Source organism: Ambystoma mexicanum, chromosome 12, assembly GCF_040938575.1.
Source record: "Ambystoma mexicanum isolate Mex_15411 chromosome 12, UKY_AmexF1_1, whole genome shotgun sequence".
In the NCBI taxonomy this organism is placed as follows: Eukaryota; Metazoa; Chordata; class Amphibia; order Caudata; family Ambystomatidae; genus Ambystoma; species Ambystoma mexicanum.
In genome coordinates, this window is record NC_090936.1 from 668673277 (window position 1) to 668689278 (window position 16002).

Below are 16002 nucleotides of genomic sequence, written 5' to 3' on the forward strand. Positions count from 1 at the left end.
AGTAGCAAAATTCTGACCGACCTGCATTGGCGAAAAACAGGAACTTTGTGATGGCAGTTGGTGACCTCTGGCTAGAGTGAGCAGGGCTTGGGCGCAGAAAAACATATGCACAGCCTTATGTAATTAACTTTTGGGAAGTGAAGTGGCAGCGTTTCTTTGAAAGCCAGTTTCCCAGCACTGCCTACGAATTTAAGCCATTTCAAGCAGTTAGGAGGAAAGCAAAGAAGGACGACAGAGAACTCGGAGTACTTGAGCCTTGTTAACCGAGAGGCGTTAAGTTGGGGTGTATTGCAAATCTGAGTCTCTCTCTCTCGATAAACCTCTTTTGTTTATTGTCACCTTGAGGAGGAGCCATTCTCTTGGGGTATTATTTCTCTTGTCCAGGTTTCGCAAGCCTAAAATGCCCTTAATAAAGCATTAAACAATCTAACATGTTGTGCTCTGGGATAATCCTTTCTCAGCTCTGTGGCAATCATACAGATGGGAATGTTTGTGGGCCTGATTTACAACACGTTTTTAAATGGGGTTAGGCTATTGAAAAAGCCTTTTGTAAATCAGCCCCAAAAGTGTGCAGACACGAACCTGAAGTGTTTCTTTACTCGCCTCGAGTTTCGAAGAGATGGGTGCAGTATGCTCTCGAGGATTACACCCAACTATATTTGCAAATGCACGTTTCTTATTATTTTGTTGGAGTATGCATGTTTTCAGATAAAACTTTTTAAATAAGAGATGGGTGCGTTTGAGTCTGCCATTACACTTTTGGAATATGCGATATAAAGACTAAAAGAAATTGCTGTAGTTAAGCACCATGATTGGTAAAATCGCCTTGATCAAATTAAAAGATGAACAATTTCTGTTTAATGTGATACAATACATACCAGAATGTTAAATCAGGCCGAACCAAAGAAAATCTAGACTATGTTTCAGTCATTTTGTCCAGGGATTGTATGATTAGACGTGTGTTTACATGCGTGTGAGAATAAGGAATCTAGGAGACTGAGCATGAAAGGCAGCAGGACCCTATGCTAAGGAGATTGATGAGGTGAACTTTGGGTTTTGGAGGGAATACTGGGCTCTCAGCACCCCTTGGCACCAGTTTTACATTGATTATGTTACAAAATGCAGGCTGATTTTGAACTGTTTTATGGTCAAATGTAATGATTTCCCAATTTTTAATTTTATTCTTGAAACTTATCTCTCAGTGCAAATATCGATTTGGCTTGCTTTGTAAGCAGTGGGTTTGTGAGGAATATTTTGAAAGCACAATATGCTTTTATATGCTTTTATAGATCTAATGACAAAACAACAAATGGGCATGGCCTGACCTTTAACTAGATGCCATTACCTCTGTGGCTCCCTTGTAAATTGATTGGTGCAAAAGATACAAAAGAGGGACTAACGAATCAGTTAAGGGGAGAACACAAGTATATATTTTAGAGCCCCATGGACGCTCTACTCTATGTTCTCAACTTTTCCAGGGGTGTCCGCATGCATGCAACAATTCTGAACAGTAGCATGATGGGCTTTTTGGGTGACAAGGAAAGCTTAACAATAATAGTGTACGTTGTTGATAAACGTGGATGTGTTCTAAAGCAGACCAATTACCTTTATGAGAACATTCTAGAAAATGAGAATAGTGATATGCATGTTCCTCAAGGTTTTCTGAAGCATACATCTATCATTTCTATTTCCTAATGATAAGGTGTCAGGAACTGTGAATGGAAGCTTTGGAAGCGCTGGAAGCGTTGACCTGCGCGCGCTCTAGTCCTCGCCCAATATGGTGGCCGTGCCTTCAAATGCTGGCTCCTCCCACAAACCGTTGTGTTGTATCTGTTACACTACTCTCCGGTTTGTGTGGAAACTTTGTTCGTGAATTCCTCCTTACCAATCCTCCTCTTCTGCTGCCTTTGCCTTCCCTGTGTCTACCTTCTGTCCTCGCTTCCAGTATTTTCCCGGTGTACCTGTCTTCTGGGCTTTGCAGCTTCTACCTTGTTTATACTTTTTCCTCCTCGCCCATTCTGACGGCTCTGCCTTGCCTGAGCGACTGCCTCCTCTGTCTCTTTGTTTTCTGCCGTAGCTTTCTATTTCAGTGGCTCCGGCCCTTTCAGGCGTTCGGCTACTCAGCGCTCCCACGCTTCTCGCGTGCAAGCATTATTTCGCTCAGCATGCATCTTCCTTTTCCTTTCTACTTGTAGCCTGGGTATTTTCTTGCGCGCTAATTTCTATACTTCCTCTTTTCCAGTCATCCTTTCACTGTTATTTACGGGCATTCCTGTCTGTTCTTTCATTCCTTTCCTTGACCTTATTATTTGTTCTTTTAGTTTTCTGATTCATTCCTCTGTGTGACACTATTGTGATTAGCATTTTGAAAAGGAACCTCCTTTCTTCTTGCTCCGGAAGCCTGCACTAGCTCTATTGTAACTGTCGAGCTTAACAGACTTTCACCATCGGAGTTGGAAACCGACTTCCTTCGGTTTAGCTGAAAATAGAGCTTCTTTGCATTGTGAAGGGAACAGACTGCTCCCAAATTGAACCCATCTGGAAACAGGGTTTTTTCTGCCTTTGTGCTTTTTCCCTGGAACTAGGAATGGCCCCCTACGGGTCCCTGCGGACAGGGTTCCATCTCTGCCAAGGTGGCATCCAGAGGGGCCAGACCCTATCTACACGAAAATAAAGTCAAAACACCAAAGGACAAGACTCCTACAAGGAGGAAGGACCGTAAGAAGATGGAGTCTAATCCTAAGGAATCCGCCTCTGAAGATTCAGGTGAGGAGGAAGGGGAGAAGGCCTCAAATCTTGACATAAGGTCTCTGGGTTAAACGTAAGCAGTTGACAAGCATCTCAGTCACTAGCCGGGCACACATACCATAAATAAGTACAAACGTCAATGGGAGTACAACAAACAAAGGAAAAGCACTGAAATAGACTTACCAGATTCATCACTTCCATGGTGTTCACCTAAAGGGGGAAAGAAAAAGAAAACATTCAGGGCAAAATATTCTTACAAAAATTCTCCAGTGTATATATTTCTAAAGGTTTGCGGTTTCTGAAGTAAACTGGATAGACCAAACTGAAACCTATATACATAATTCCAAGGCAAGGCGCCCCACAATCTCTAGACTGTCAGGCCTGCGACATACAGGTACAAAAAAGCTCCAGCAACAAAAGCGAATAGCGCGCTGTTGGTGGATGTCTCTGTGGCTCCCTTTCAACAGACAATGCTCCTGGCTTTTAGGAAATGATCACTGCCGCAGATCTTTGCAGAGTTCAGAATAATGAGATCTTGGGAGCGATGGATTGCTTCATGGTCTTGCTGTGTCTTGTGAAAATGCTGTCCTACCTTGGAGCAAATGTGAATCTAGCCAAAGACCGTTGAGCGAGAGTGTACGCTATGAATGCATTGATTAAGTTTGGCTTCTGGAGCAATTAATCATGCTTCCTGCTAACTAAAATTGCAACTTTCAGCAGGTCAAGTTACAATCCACCATTTCGATTAAGAATGATCAGAGAAACGAGGCCCTCTTGTAGGGAGTGAGAGGGGGGAAACAAACAGTAACGAAAACAAATAAAATCAACCTACCAGATTTGTTACTTTTGCCTACAAGGAAAATAATACCGAGATTGTAATTCAATATTTTCTGATCATTCTTTACTTTTCTATTGGTTGAGCGCATTCAAAGGGGAATGCAAGGGGGACAGATTTATAACGTTACTTGTCTCTCGTCAGAGCAATGCCATATTAGGCAGTGGCACATTTGTGAAACCTGGAAATCATGAAAGGGCAGCCCAGCACCATATGAACTTGGAAGGCGTGCTGGTTTACATTGAAAAGAGTCCTGGGATGCTTGGGCCATGGGGAAAAGCTTGCTGCTCAGGTTACAGCCTGCCAAGGCCACTGCGCCCATTTCCACATTAATACAGACATGTCCTTCTTCTCCGAGTGTGACCACGAGAGTATCAGCAAAACAAACTAAACCATGACAATGCAGGATATACATTTCTGCAGTTGTCTTACTGTACAATGTATGGTCAAGTCGACATTTCAACAATGTTTCAGCATTAATAAATATCACGCCTTCTTTAGGACTAAACATGCAGATATTCCATAAAATGTCCAATTTACCATCAATGCTGTGGCGTTAATGAGTATCACTCATACTTATGGGTACAACATTAGAATATTTAATGGAGATGTCCAAAACATTTTAAAATCAAATTGTTCAGATCACTTTGAGGAGTCAAGAATGAAACTCGGACACAAGTTAGCCATGTTTTTGGTTAAAGAATTTTATTGAAAATAAAGGGTTGGGAAAAGGCCCCTCTGAATTTGCCTACCTAAACCAAACCTAAGGAACAGTCTGTGTCAGGATGTCAAAATCAAACTGTCCTTGTGTCCAAAGGTTTTACTCTGACCCTCACACAAAAACTGCTTGCTTTTCCTCTTGCTCCGGTAAGCAAAGGTTTGCTCACGGCAGTCGGCGCACACCCAGGAGTCTTCCTCTGAATCCTGTTATCTTGGCAGCATAGCCCGTTCTGTCAGCATCTCCCCTCTTCTCTGCTGGTGAGCCGCCCGGATCCACCATGCTTGCTTCTGATGTTCCATTGTTCGAACCTCGCAAACCTGCATCCTGTTTCCATAATTTAAAATTTTACAGGCACAGGTATTTGCAGGAAAAGACTAGAATGCTTTTTGGGCATCGGGTTCCTCCCGATCTGCATTACTCTTTCCCTCTTCTTGGTCCAAGTATTTGTGGAATTATGGGACAAGAAGTCCATTGTTGATAATTGGTTTCTAATGCTTGAATAATCATTTGGGACAGGTTTAAATTTTAACGTATTGTTGGATGATTGAAAATTGGACCTGAAAAAGGTGGTCTTGTAATTTCTCCAAGAAAGATCAAGGTTGTAGGCTTGGCTCATTTGATTTGTGGAAAGGCTTTCCCTACACTTCAAAGGGGGAGGTGTAGTTGAATGACAATAATGCATGAGTCTTGGTATGGGAAGGGTGAGAAACCTGAAGGTGTCTCCCTGACTAGTTCCTGGGGATCTGTCATCCAAGTGGCCATGACGCAGCCATCGCTATAGGATCCAGTTCCTGGGGGTGGACCAGTGAGGGAGGATCACCTGGATGGGGGGTCCTCAAGGAGTGGAAGTGGGGCACCGACGGGTGAGACGCAGTATCCTCCTCCTTTTAATATCTTTCCTCATCCTTCTATATAGGAAGCTCAGAACCCCTACTCCACCACCACCTTTTCTGACACGAACACTTACGCACACCACAAAAGACGACAGACAAACACAAAAACCGTTTACCTGGCATGTCCCACCACAAGGGTCAGGCAATTGACCAGGATCACACACACCTTACGGCACTTTCCCTTCCTCACAGGGATAAAAGGTGGCGCACAAGTGCACAATACGAGCAGGGCAGACCACACAATGACAGGGCTAACTCAGCAAGGCAGTTCAAGAGGAGGAGAAAGACAGCTCGAACCGAGAGGGTACAAGGAGAGAAGCGACCTTGCCCTTTCCTATCAAGGCTTGTGAAACCTCCACAGAACGAATCCTAAAACAGCGAACAATAGCCAGCCTGTGTTGCAGCAGATATCAACGGTGTGTAGGGCCCTCCTCCACTGATAACCAAGCAGAGCAGAGATGATTACCACTGCGGTACCTGCCTTGACTCCAGAGACGAAAAAAGACAATCGGTTCATCACAGCCGGTGAGTCGAGAGGAAGAGTCGAAAAGAAACCAAACTGTGTTGAACAAAAGTAGCAAATGGCTAATTGAAGAAAGTACAAAGAACTGTTGTTTTGATACGAGAGGGGAAAATGGTTAAAGAGGAGTCAAACACCAAATGGGTGTTCACCTGAGAAACTCTGGGCGATTACCATATGGTGAAACTACCAGTCCCAGATGTGTTTGGGAATGACAAGAGAAGAGGGTCAACGTGGTCATACGTGGGTCAAATAAAATCCTCCGTACAGCCAAAAGTCTTTAACTGGCAAATGAAGGTGAAGCAAAGGGAATCCTGCACTGTGTGAATTGCAAAAGTTGGCAGGAGTGAACCTGACTGAGGGAAGCTGATGAGTCTGAAATCCCAGTAAATAGTGTGTTGACAAGAGTGAACCCGGCAAAGGGATGTCCACAGTTATTGCTTTAAAAAGACATTAAAATTTGTGAATGTTACAGAAGAAATTTTGTTGAAAAGCCATAGTGAGCCCAACGAGGGAGGCAAACAGTCAAGAAGGGTCTGAGCACGGAAGAGGGGGATCCATGGGTGAAAAGCTATCACCCAACGTACAAGCAGAAAGGAACTTTTATTCAATGTTTTGAATTCATCAGGTACTCAGAGACAAGAGACTTCTTGTAGAAAAGAGACTTAACCACAGAGGGCCCTGATATCTGAAAGCAGAATTGTTGTCTCATGCTGGGAAAGCTTGAGCGTGTGCTATGCTCAGGGGTCGCACCTTGTCCTCTGCTCAAAACGTGGGGAAGGGAGACCCCGGCTACCACATCCTGACTTGTCATTTGTGAACACTTCTTTCTTTCTTGTGAATGCTATCCCACATTCTTTTTATATTTAGTTGTACAGATTGGCAATAGTTTCTTTTTAGTATAGGCCCTTTTATTTTGACAAGACGCCACTAAGACTGCTTTATTTTGATTTGATAGTGGTAGCTTGCTCCCATCTTAGATTTAGGTTTAGATTAGGCGTTTTTCTACCCTACCTATACAGTTTAATAAACACACTTGAACTGTGATCACTTGTGTCTGTCTGTTCTTGATACCATGCCTTCCTTACATATGGTGTCAGTTGTGGGATGAGACTCAATTGAAACAAATTGGGGAACCTTACAGTTCCAAAAACGCAGAGAGCTTCTAACCCTTCCATCACCACCAAGGAATCAATAGGATTTGACATCTGTAGCAGTAGGGAAGCTATTATTCCCCCAGGGAAGAAAAGAATGATTCCCACAGACCTAGTTTTGATACCCTACCCCCTCTGAAGTGCTACATAAGACTGGCTCTGAAATATGGCCTAGCATGGAAGTTTGGGATGGATGACTTAGTAGGCGTTATATATCCCGACTTCCAGGGAGATGTAAAGGTTCTCTTACAGAATCATGGTAAAATCCCTTTTGAGGTACACCAAGGAGATGAAATCTATTTCCTCACTTTAAAGAAAGTGAACCAGACAAAATTGAACGGGGTAGCTTAGGCTTTGGAGAAGCTGACAAGCCACTTAACAGCAAAGAAAGGAAGGGAGAAGAGTCTACCATCTATCCCGACCTAGCCTTTCCCCCAGTGAAATGATGCAGTACTCACTGAAGCTTTGCTAGAAGCAATTCCGAAAGAAGATGGCAGAGAAGGGAAGTCCCTTTTTATTCTTAAAACAGGGATTGCTTTATAGACGAGAGACATCTACGGAGGGTGTAATCATAACCCAATTGGTAATACCCAAAGGCCACAATAAAGTTGTACTGGAGATTTTATTGAGGGGCATTTAGGACAAGCTAAAACCCAAGCGCATATTAGTGGGACATTTTACTGGTCCGGTATCCACTCTGATATAAAGACCTTCATCCAGGCATGCGAAATATGTCAAAAGACCAGTCCGCACATCCCAGCACCTGCCCCTTTGAACCCGTCGCTGATCATAGAAATCCCTTTTCCAGAATTGGTATGGATATAATTGGACCACTAGAAACATCCAGACTAGGCAATAAATATGTCCTGGTGATCGTAGATTATGCAACTCGATACCCCGAGGCATTCCCAATGTGAAACAACACCACTCAGCAGATCCTTAAGCACCTTCTACCGTATTTCTCCAGGGTCGGTTTTGCCAAGATAATACTAACCCAACAGTACTCCACATTTCCACCTTGCAAACCTCTGTGTACCATCCTCAAACCGATGGTTTGGTAGAAAGATTCAATAAAATCCTAAAGTTGATCTTAGGAAAACTAGTAGATAAGGACGAGAAAGACTGGGACCAAATGACCCCATGGGCACTATTTGCCATAAGAAAAACCCCTCAAGATTCCACATGTTTCTCTCCTTTTGAATTACTCTATGGGAGAGAGCACAGAGATGTCCTAGACATGGTCCGAGAAACTTGGGAAGAACAAGAGGAGGATCCCATTCCCATCTCGCAGACCGCCAGAAGAATGCAAGAACATATGAAATTTTGTCACACATCGCCTGCTGCGAGGCTCCTCCTACCCAGCACCACTTACCTCTCAGGGGCTTTCTTCACACGCTTCCCGGCGCCTTCCCTCTGTGGCTGGGTCGTGGCACCTCTACTCGAGTTGGCGGTCCCGTCTACTTCGCTGTGCAGTATCCCAACGATTCCCGGGCACGTCCGTTGAGGGCTCACCACGCATGCATGGACTGCCATGTTCTTCGTTCCACGCATGCTCAGTGTTCTGGGTGCTAGGCAATGACTGCTTGCAGTTCAGCACAGTGCATTGCATTTTAACATGTACACTCCACTCGTGCTACTCTCCTGGACCCTCTGTCCTTGCCCGTTGGTATCCTTGTGCCTTGACTCCTTGCTCCTCATTTCTTTGTGTCCCTGGCTATACTTCCTAGCATGGGGTCCTGCCCCCTTTCCTTGCCTTGCTTCTCTCTCAGGTTCTCCTATCTGCCTTCTTACCTGCGAGTGGTGTCTACCCAGTCCTCTCCTTTTGCTGCCCTCTCCCTTGCCTGTGCTGCCTGCTCCTCTTCCTTCTTCTTTAGAAGTCCTAGCCAACCCCACATCCTTGTGCTGCTGGTCTTGACCCTGACCTGCTTTGGAACCCATGTCTGCTGTCGACTGCCACTCCGAGACCGGACTTTTGGACTGTACATTGCCTGCCATCCCAGTCAGTGCTTGCACTGTTCCTGCACCACATTAATATGGGAACTGCCGTGGGGAATTGATCCAGGATCCCTTAGTTGCATTCTGGTGGGTCTTGGGTTGGTTTCCCGTGTTGACTTATCTACTTATCACAAGACAGTCTGGCGTCAACTTCACCATCACCTGGAACATCAGGTACGAAGCGCCAGCGAGACGTTCTGCTTAACAGATTAAGACACCTATCCACCAGCTCTGACATGTACCCCGACCAGGAAATACAGAAGTAACTTTGAGCCCTCCGTCAGGAAAACATCGCCTTGTACAAATTGGCGGTTACTCAGGGAGCTTCGGTCGCACCTCAAGCCGAGGTAACCATGGCACATATGTCTCCAATGAAGTTTGACGGGGAACTTAGGGGTTTGGCGGAATTTTGTAATCATTGCAAGGTCCATTTTTTGTTTCAGCCCTCCCATTTCACTCAGGAGAAAGATCAGATACATTCTTGGGAATATGATGGGAAGTGTTTTGGCCTAGGCCGCCCCATACGTCGCCACCAACAGCCCCATCCTGGAGGATTTCACTGTCTTTGAGCGGACATTTATGAAGGTATTCCAGTCCCCTAATTTGGCTGCAGTAGCTCAGGACCAGCTCATTGAGATTCGTCAAAGCGGAAGCAATATTATATCTCATCTGAGCTGATTTAAACAGTTAGCAGTGGATTCCCAGTGGCCGGAAGTAACCCAGAACACCTTAATCCGCCAGAGATTGAGAGACAAATACTAGGATGAACTGCCACGTATCCCTGAACACAGAACACTGGCTGCCTTAATTGAACAGGTGTTGAAGATTGATCATCACCTGACAGAAAGAAGAGGGAAAGGACAGAGAAACGAGCGAATGTACCCACGACATTTTTCCAAACCAGTGCTTCCTGTCAGTTCTGCAGATCCGTCGCCGGAACCTATGCAATTGGGGGCCATATGTGATCCGTTGTCTGACTTAGAAAAGCAACACTGACGTGCTAATCACCTCTATCTGTATTGTGGAGCTTCTGGTCATTTCTTGGGTACTTGTCCTTTACGTCCTCCCAGGCGTTCTGAAAACTAGATGGCTTGCTGTTTGAAAAAAAGGCAAAGACAAGCCTTTTGTTCTCTCCAGCCCTTCTCCCTGTGGCAAACATGCAGCCAGTACCTCTTCTTGTTCTAAGAGTCCAGATCCCTTGGGGTAATAGACATGAGGAAACCACAGCCTTGCTTGATTATGGGGCGTGGGGAAACTATATTGACAGAGCCTTCGTCTCCGAGGTTCGGATTCCGGTACATCAGAAAGAGCAAGCAACTCCTGTGGAAGTCATTGACGGTACACTGCTATCCACTGGTCCGGTCCGCAAGCATACCGGACGTCTCTTTGTTCGCATCAATGACCATTTGGAACCGATCTTGTTCAACTGTAATAAAGACACCCTCCTACCCTGTGGTCTTGGGTTTGCCCTGGTTACTGTTTCAGAACCCTCACATAAATTGGGAATACTGGAGTTTAATCTTTGCATCCAGTTATTGTATTCGCCATTGTTGTGTTGTACCTGTCTCCAAAATCATCTCTACCTCTTTGGAGACTTCTTCGGCCAACTCGACACATCAATTCTGTTCTCTCTAAATCATACCAGTGGTGTACCACCAGAACCATCAAGTGTTTTCTGAGCCGGATCAGATTCCTTTGCCTCCTCAGCGTCTTTGACTGTTGTTCCATTGACCTTCTGCCAGACAGGACCACAAGGAAAGAGCTACTCCTTGGCTCAACCAGAAAAGGAAGCTTTACAGTCCTACGATAATGACTGCTTTGCCAACGGGTACATAGTTCCCTCAAAGTCACCGGCAGGTTTTCCTTTATTTTTTGTACGCAAGAAGGAGGGCCCACTGCGGCCCTGCATTGATTATCGCCTATTGAACGAAATAACACCTGTAACATTATTGAATCTCTTCACACTGCCAAGTTCTTTACCAAGCTGGACCTCAGAGGGTCATATGATCTGGTTCAGATCAAGACGGGTGATGAATGACTCGACAACATTCTTATTTTCTACACCACCCTGGAGGCACATATCCTTCATGTGCAAGAGGTTCTGTCTCGTCCGGCCGAGAATCATCTTTGCGCCAAGGCTGAGAAGTCACTTTTTCTTCAGGAAAGTAGGCTATTTTTCTATGGCCACAACCTCAAGATCTCAAATCTTTTCAACTCTTCCTGGGTGTTCATTAACTTCTACCGTAGTTTCATCCTGGACTTTTCTTGCCGTACTTCTGTTTTGACAAGACTCACCAGCACCAAGGTGCTATATGTTTGGGATTCCAATGCTAGGATGGCATTCAACGACTTGAAGAAAGCTTTTGTCTTCACACCCATTCTTTGTCATCCTATGGAGAAGTCACCCTTTATCGTTGAAGCCAATGCCTCAGACTGTGCTATCGGGGCTGATCTTCTCGAGCAGGAACATAGAACTGGAATGGAACATCCCGTTGCATACCATCTCGGAAACTGTCATCAAGTGAACGTAACTATACCTTCATCGAGAAGGAACTGCTAGCTATCAAGGGGGCCTTCGAAGAATGGAGGCACCATCTCTTGGGTAGACGGTTCTCGGTGGAGGTTCGTACTGATCATACGAATCTCCAGTTCCTGTGAAGAACCGTTTGTAGCCACATGAGATTGGGTAAACTGGAGAGGACCAGTGATAATGGTCTATATTGTCCTTGAGGTTTAGTTAGTTTATGTTTTTATTTTAAAGACCCAAAAGGACAAAGGGAATCAAGGGAAGGGAATCAAGTTCGGACTAGTGGTAGATGCAACTATACTGACTCTCATCTCTGTCCGTCTCAGTTTACTCATTCTTGAAACATATTTTTCTACTTTACTACTGATTTCTTGGAGTGTAATGGGACCAGTAGGTATGACATTGTAAGCCTAAATTTACTGTGACATCTGCTGGACCTTTAGAACTGGTTGTGAATTATTAACCATTTCTCTCCCTCTATGCACTATGCACGTATGTGGCCTACATGTGAGTAGCCTATCTGTATTCCATGCTAATTGCCGTGATGGATTTTGTAACTATTCCTGTATTAGCATTATTTGGTTGTGATGATGACTTTATAAATGTATTTTTAAATGTCTTGGGTTCCTTTTTCCCCCCACTTCTCAGACATACATGTAGTGTGACTACCACCAGGTGTAGGGATTACATTTAGCTTAGGAGTGGGCACGGCCTGCCTATAGACCTTTACTGTTTGTATGCATACACTTTTTTCTACTGTGTGTAATGTTTAACTTTAAGCACATATTTTAACCTACACTTACTCTCTCTGTAATTTTTTTATGAGGTGTCTTATTTCAGCATACCAGTTGGTGCATTCTCTGGGGTAACCATTGGGACTAACTATAATTCACTGGCGGCTTACCTCTTCCATTCTGTGAAGCCCCACTGCTCCACCAGAAGAGGTTGGTATAATGTTTGGCTAAGATCCCTGCAATGCCAGTAGGTTAGTGGTTTACATCCCTCTGTGGAAAAATCTCCCCACAGTCAGAAAAGCCACCCACTTAACTATGTTTTACATCGGAATTTGGTTTTGGTATTGGCAACACAGAACATGAGAAAAAGGTTCCAGAGCCGGACAATATTCCAGTAGTAATATTAATGGTGGTTACCATTTAACACTTACAAATTGTGTTGGTTAATCAGTTTTGTTGCTCTCTCTTGACCTTAATATTATTTATTCAGAAGAAGGTGGGATGGGGTAGTATAGGTTTTTCAAAAGCTAACATCGAGTTGTAGGATTTCCTGCAGATCATTTTCAAAAGAACGGTGCACAAAATAAAAGTGTAAACGTGTCTTTACGCTTTCATTTTGTGTTCCATCTCATTTTACTGCTGTTCCAAGCCACAACGCAGAGATTAAAAGGAAAAGTAAAGGTGTGTTTGCGTTCATTTACTTTTCACAATTACACTGCTCTGTAAGTGTTAACAATTGTGAGTAGGGCAAGTGAGCTGGAGAAGGGGGTGTAGAATGGGTGCACTGGAGCACCTGGGCTACCACTGTAGCTTATGTGCACATATGTAAGCTCTTATTGATAGACAAAGATTACAGCAATGCTCCCCTGCCACACTTGGTTCATATTATGTTATGTTATGTTATCCAATATTTATATTTGCACCCATCAACAGCATAGTGATCATACAGCATCTAGCCTTGTCCGAAAGTTGGCATATTGTGACCTTGTTATGGTGTTGACAGACCTTAGTCTGTGGACAGAAGGGGGGGGGCTGGCTGAGCTGACAGGAAAGATATATTAGAAAATAAAATGACCAAAATCATGGTTTGCATCAGACTCAACGGGAGCGTCTCTAACCATCTCAAATGTATACCCTAAAGTCATCTCACTTCAAGGCCAAGTGTGAGAAGTACCACATATCTAATAGCACCAGGATGCAGGCAGTGCATAATTCACAGGATGTCCAGAACAAGGGGAGCATTCTCTGCAGCATCTCTGGTTGGTCATTAGTACACGCATACCTGGTGAGAAGGACTCTGGATTTGATAAAGTGCAGGATTTGCACCGTATATAGAGAGACTTTACACTTTGGTTAAAGCACATCAGGACAATGAAGAATGTTTACATTGTATTAGAAGGAAATAGGTATATGTGAATCACCTGGGGTTCCCAAATTAGGAGTGGTCCCTGCGGCTTAACAGGGCATCCACGTCGGCTCCCACCACGTCAACCCAGGCTTCCACTTTTACACCATAAGGATTCTCAAAAAACCTGTAGAGTTTTGCATGGTGGTCCCCACTGTCTGTGTCTATTCCTTACCCTTTAGGGGGGCGTAGGGGGACACTGAAGGTGTGTCCTTATCAAACTCTCCCCATCAGGAACTTTCTAAGGTACCTAACTTGTTGATCTGTCTTCTCTTTCAATCTGTTGACTCCACAGAGTCTTCTCACTCTCCTTTCTCCTCTTGTCTCACACCCATCCTCATCACTGTGTCTATTTCTCTCCGTTTCTATCACCACAGTATCCTTCCACTGATCTTACTGGTTTTTTCCAATTCTTCTATCGCTACCCTCTAGCTGGTAACTCCTCTGTACTTATGCTCCACTTCCTGGTCTTAGTTTTATCCCTCTCTTTCCTCACAGTATGTGCCCTGTTCTTGCCGCTCTCTCTCTCTCTCTCTCTCTCTCTCTCTCTCTCTCTCTCTCTCTCTCTCTCTCTCTCTCTCTCTGTCTCTCTCTCTCTCTCTCTATATATATATATCCATTTTACTGTCTCCACCCGTCAACTCTGTCCTTGTCTTCCCAACAAACCTCACTCCCACCACTATACCTGCCTCTACTCCCCGATACTCACCCTCCTTACTCTAACTTCCCTCATTTCCACATGCACACAGTCTGTCTCATTCCTACTTTTAACTTCCCATTCTCTCTATCTTTCCTCAAGTCTATCTCACTCACTCCCAAACAATTTGAATGCTACCGCACTCTCAGACTCAATACCTTGGCACTCATTATGAGTTAGGAGGTAGCCATGGCGCTATTAGTACCATGGCTACCCCCTTACCGCATTCCTGGTCCGTGTTCCCGGAATAGGGACTTACCGGGTCATTCCGACCTCGGAGGACCGGGTAAATCCCCATTCCGGGAACCATTCCCCATTCCCAATCGAGCCCCAATAGGGCTCAATGGGAATGGGGATGGAGCTAATAGCGGGCCCGTTATTAGCTCTGAAGTCCCTTAACGGGTCCCTTCCATAACGCCTGGCAAAAGGGACCTCGGAATAGGGTGGTAAGGGATTACCGGCACCGGAGTCCTTACCGGTGCTGGTAATCCCTTACCGCCCACCTCGTAAAGAGGCCCCTTGACTCTCTCTCTATACTGCAACAGTCTTCGCCGCCACCTTCTTCATCTGGTACAACCTCCTTGGCTCACCTTCTCTGCTCCTGACCTCAACCAAACACTTTGCATCCCTTTCAGCACCTGCTGGCTTTTTAGTGACCTGATCCCCCCCATCTAAAATAAAAACTTGGTTTCCCATTGGACATTTACTTCAGCTTTACCCCTTGGCCAATTACTAGCTGAATGATTCCCATAGGGGCAATGAATTTGACTGCAAGTCTTTAAGAAGGTTTCTGGCCTGCCCCTTTTCAATCTTCATTCTTGTTCAGGTAGCCCTAAACCCAAGCTGCATACTTTTCCTGAAATTCTCTCCATGATTTGGTGAATTTTGCTTCCAACTAGGTTTGAGGATGATTTATGCGTCCCTCCCGTTTCCTCTCCAGTTTCTTTCCACTCTCAGCCATTTTACTGTTAACCCCCATCCTCCTGGGGTCATTCTAGGTTGGTTGGTGGGTTGGGTTTTTGGTGTCTCATTCCTTTTGGGAAGGGAAAATAATTCAAGTCCATTCCAATGTTGGTCATGACTCCATTCCTCTTTCTCTGGGACAGGAACTTCCAGGTTGTACCCAGGTGCATTCTGGCGGTTGCGGTTGTGGTCTCCCGCTACTAGCTCAGGGTTCTGTGGCAACAGGATTTCAGTCAGGCTTTGCAAAGGTTGGATGTTCAAAGGTCTTGGTTCGAAGGAAGTACACATGAGAAATTTAGAACCAGGTTAAGGTCCAAAACTGGAACCACAAAACGGATTAGAGGGAACACATTCGTCAGTCCCTTCAGAAATTGTATCACTAGTGTCATTTTGAAGAAAAATACCTCTTGAGACGAGCACTTTAAATTGACAGCGCCTCTGATATCCTTTTAATGTGCCAACCTGGAGCCCCAGTTTAGCCAGAACGATAACACCATAGGTGTACTGCACAAAAAAGGTTCCCCATTAATGTGCCTGCACCAACTGCAGAACTTGTTCCAACGTCAGCGTACAAGGATTTTGTTGCTGGCCTTTTGGCCGAAAGAAAAATCTCCATTGCGTCATCTGGGAGGTCCCAATCCGTATACGTCAACCTCTTAGAAACCAAGCGTGAAGGTTGAGTGTCTTCACTTCTGGATGGAGAACCTGACCTTCCTCACGCGTGAGAAGATCCTCTCTTTGCAGAAGACGTACTGGAGGTCAGATGGACATGTCCAGAAGGTCCGGGTACCAGGTCCTCCTTGCCCAATC

The 16002-nt window shown here is 44.8% G+C and overlaps 1 protein-coding gene across 50 annotated transcripts in view; it reads right to left on the reverse strand.

Annotated features, from left to right (window-relative positions):
- LOC138513982 (mucin-19) overlaps positions 1–16002 on the reverse strand; it is a 1848798-nt gene that overhangs the window by 1547231 nt on the left and 285565 nt on the right. For all 50 annotated transcript variants that reach the window (XM_069629210.1, XM_069629207.1, XM_069629194.1 and 47 more), the window contains exon 21: positions 2932–2958. In XM_069629210.1, the coding sequence (XP_069485311.1) occupies positions 2932–2958 (27 nt within the window). The remainder of the gene's footprint in view (positions 1–2931; positions 2959–16002) is intronic.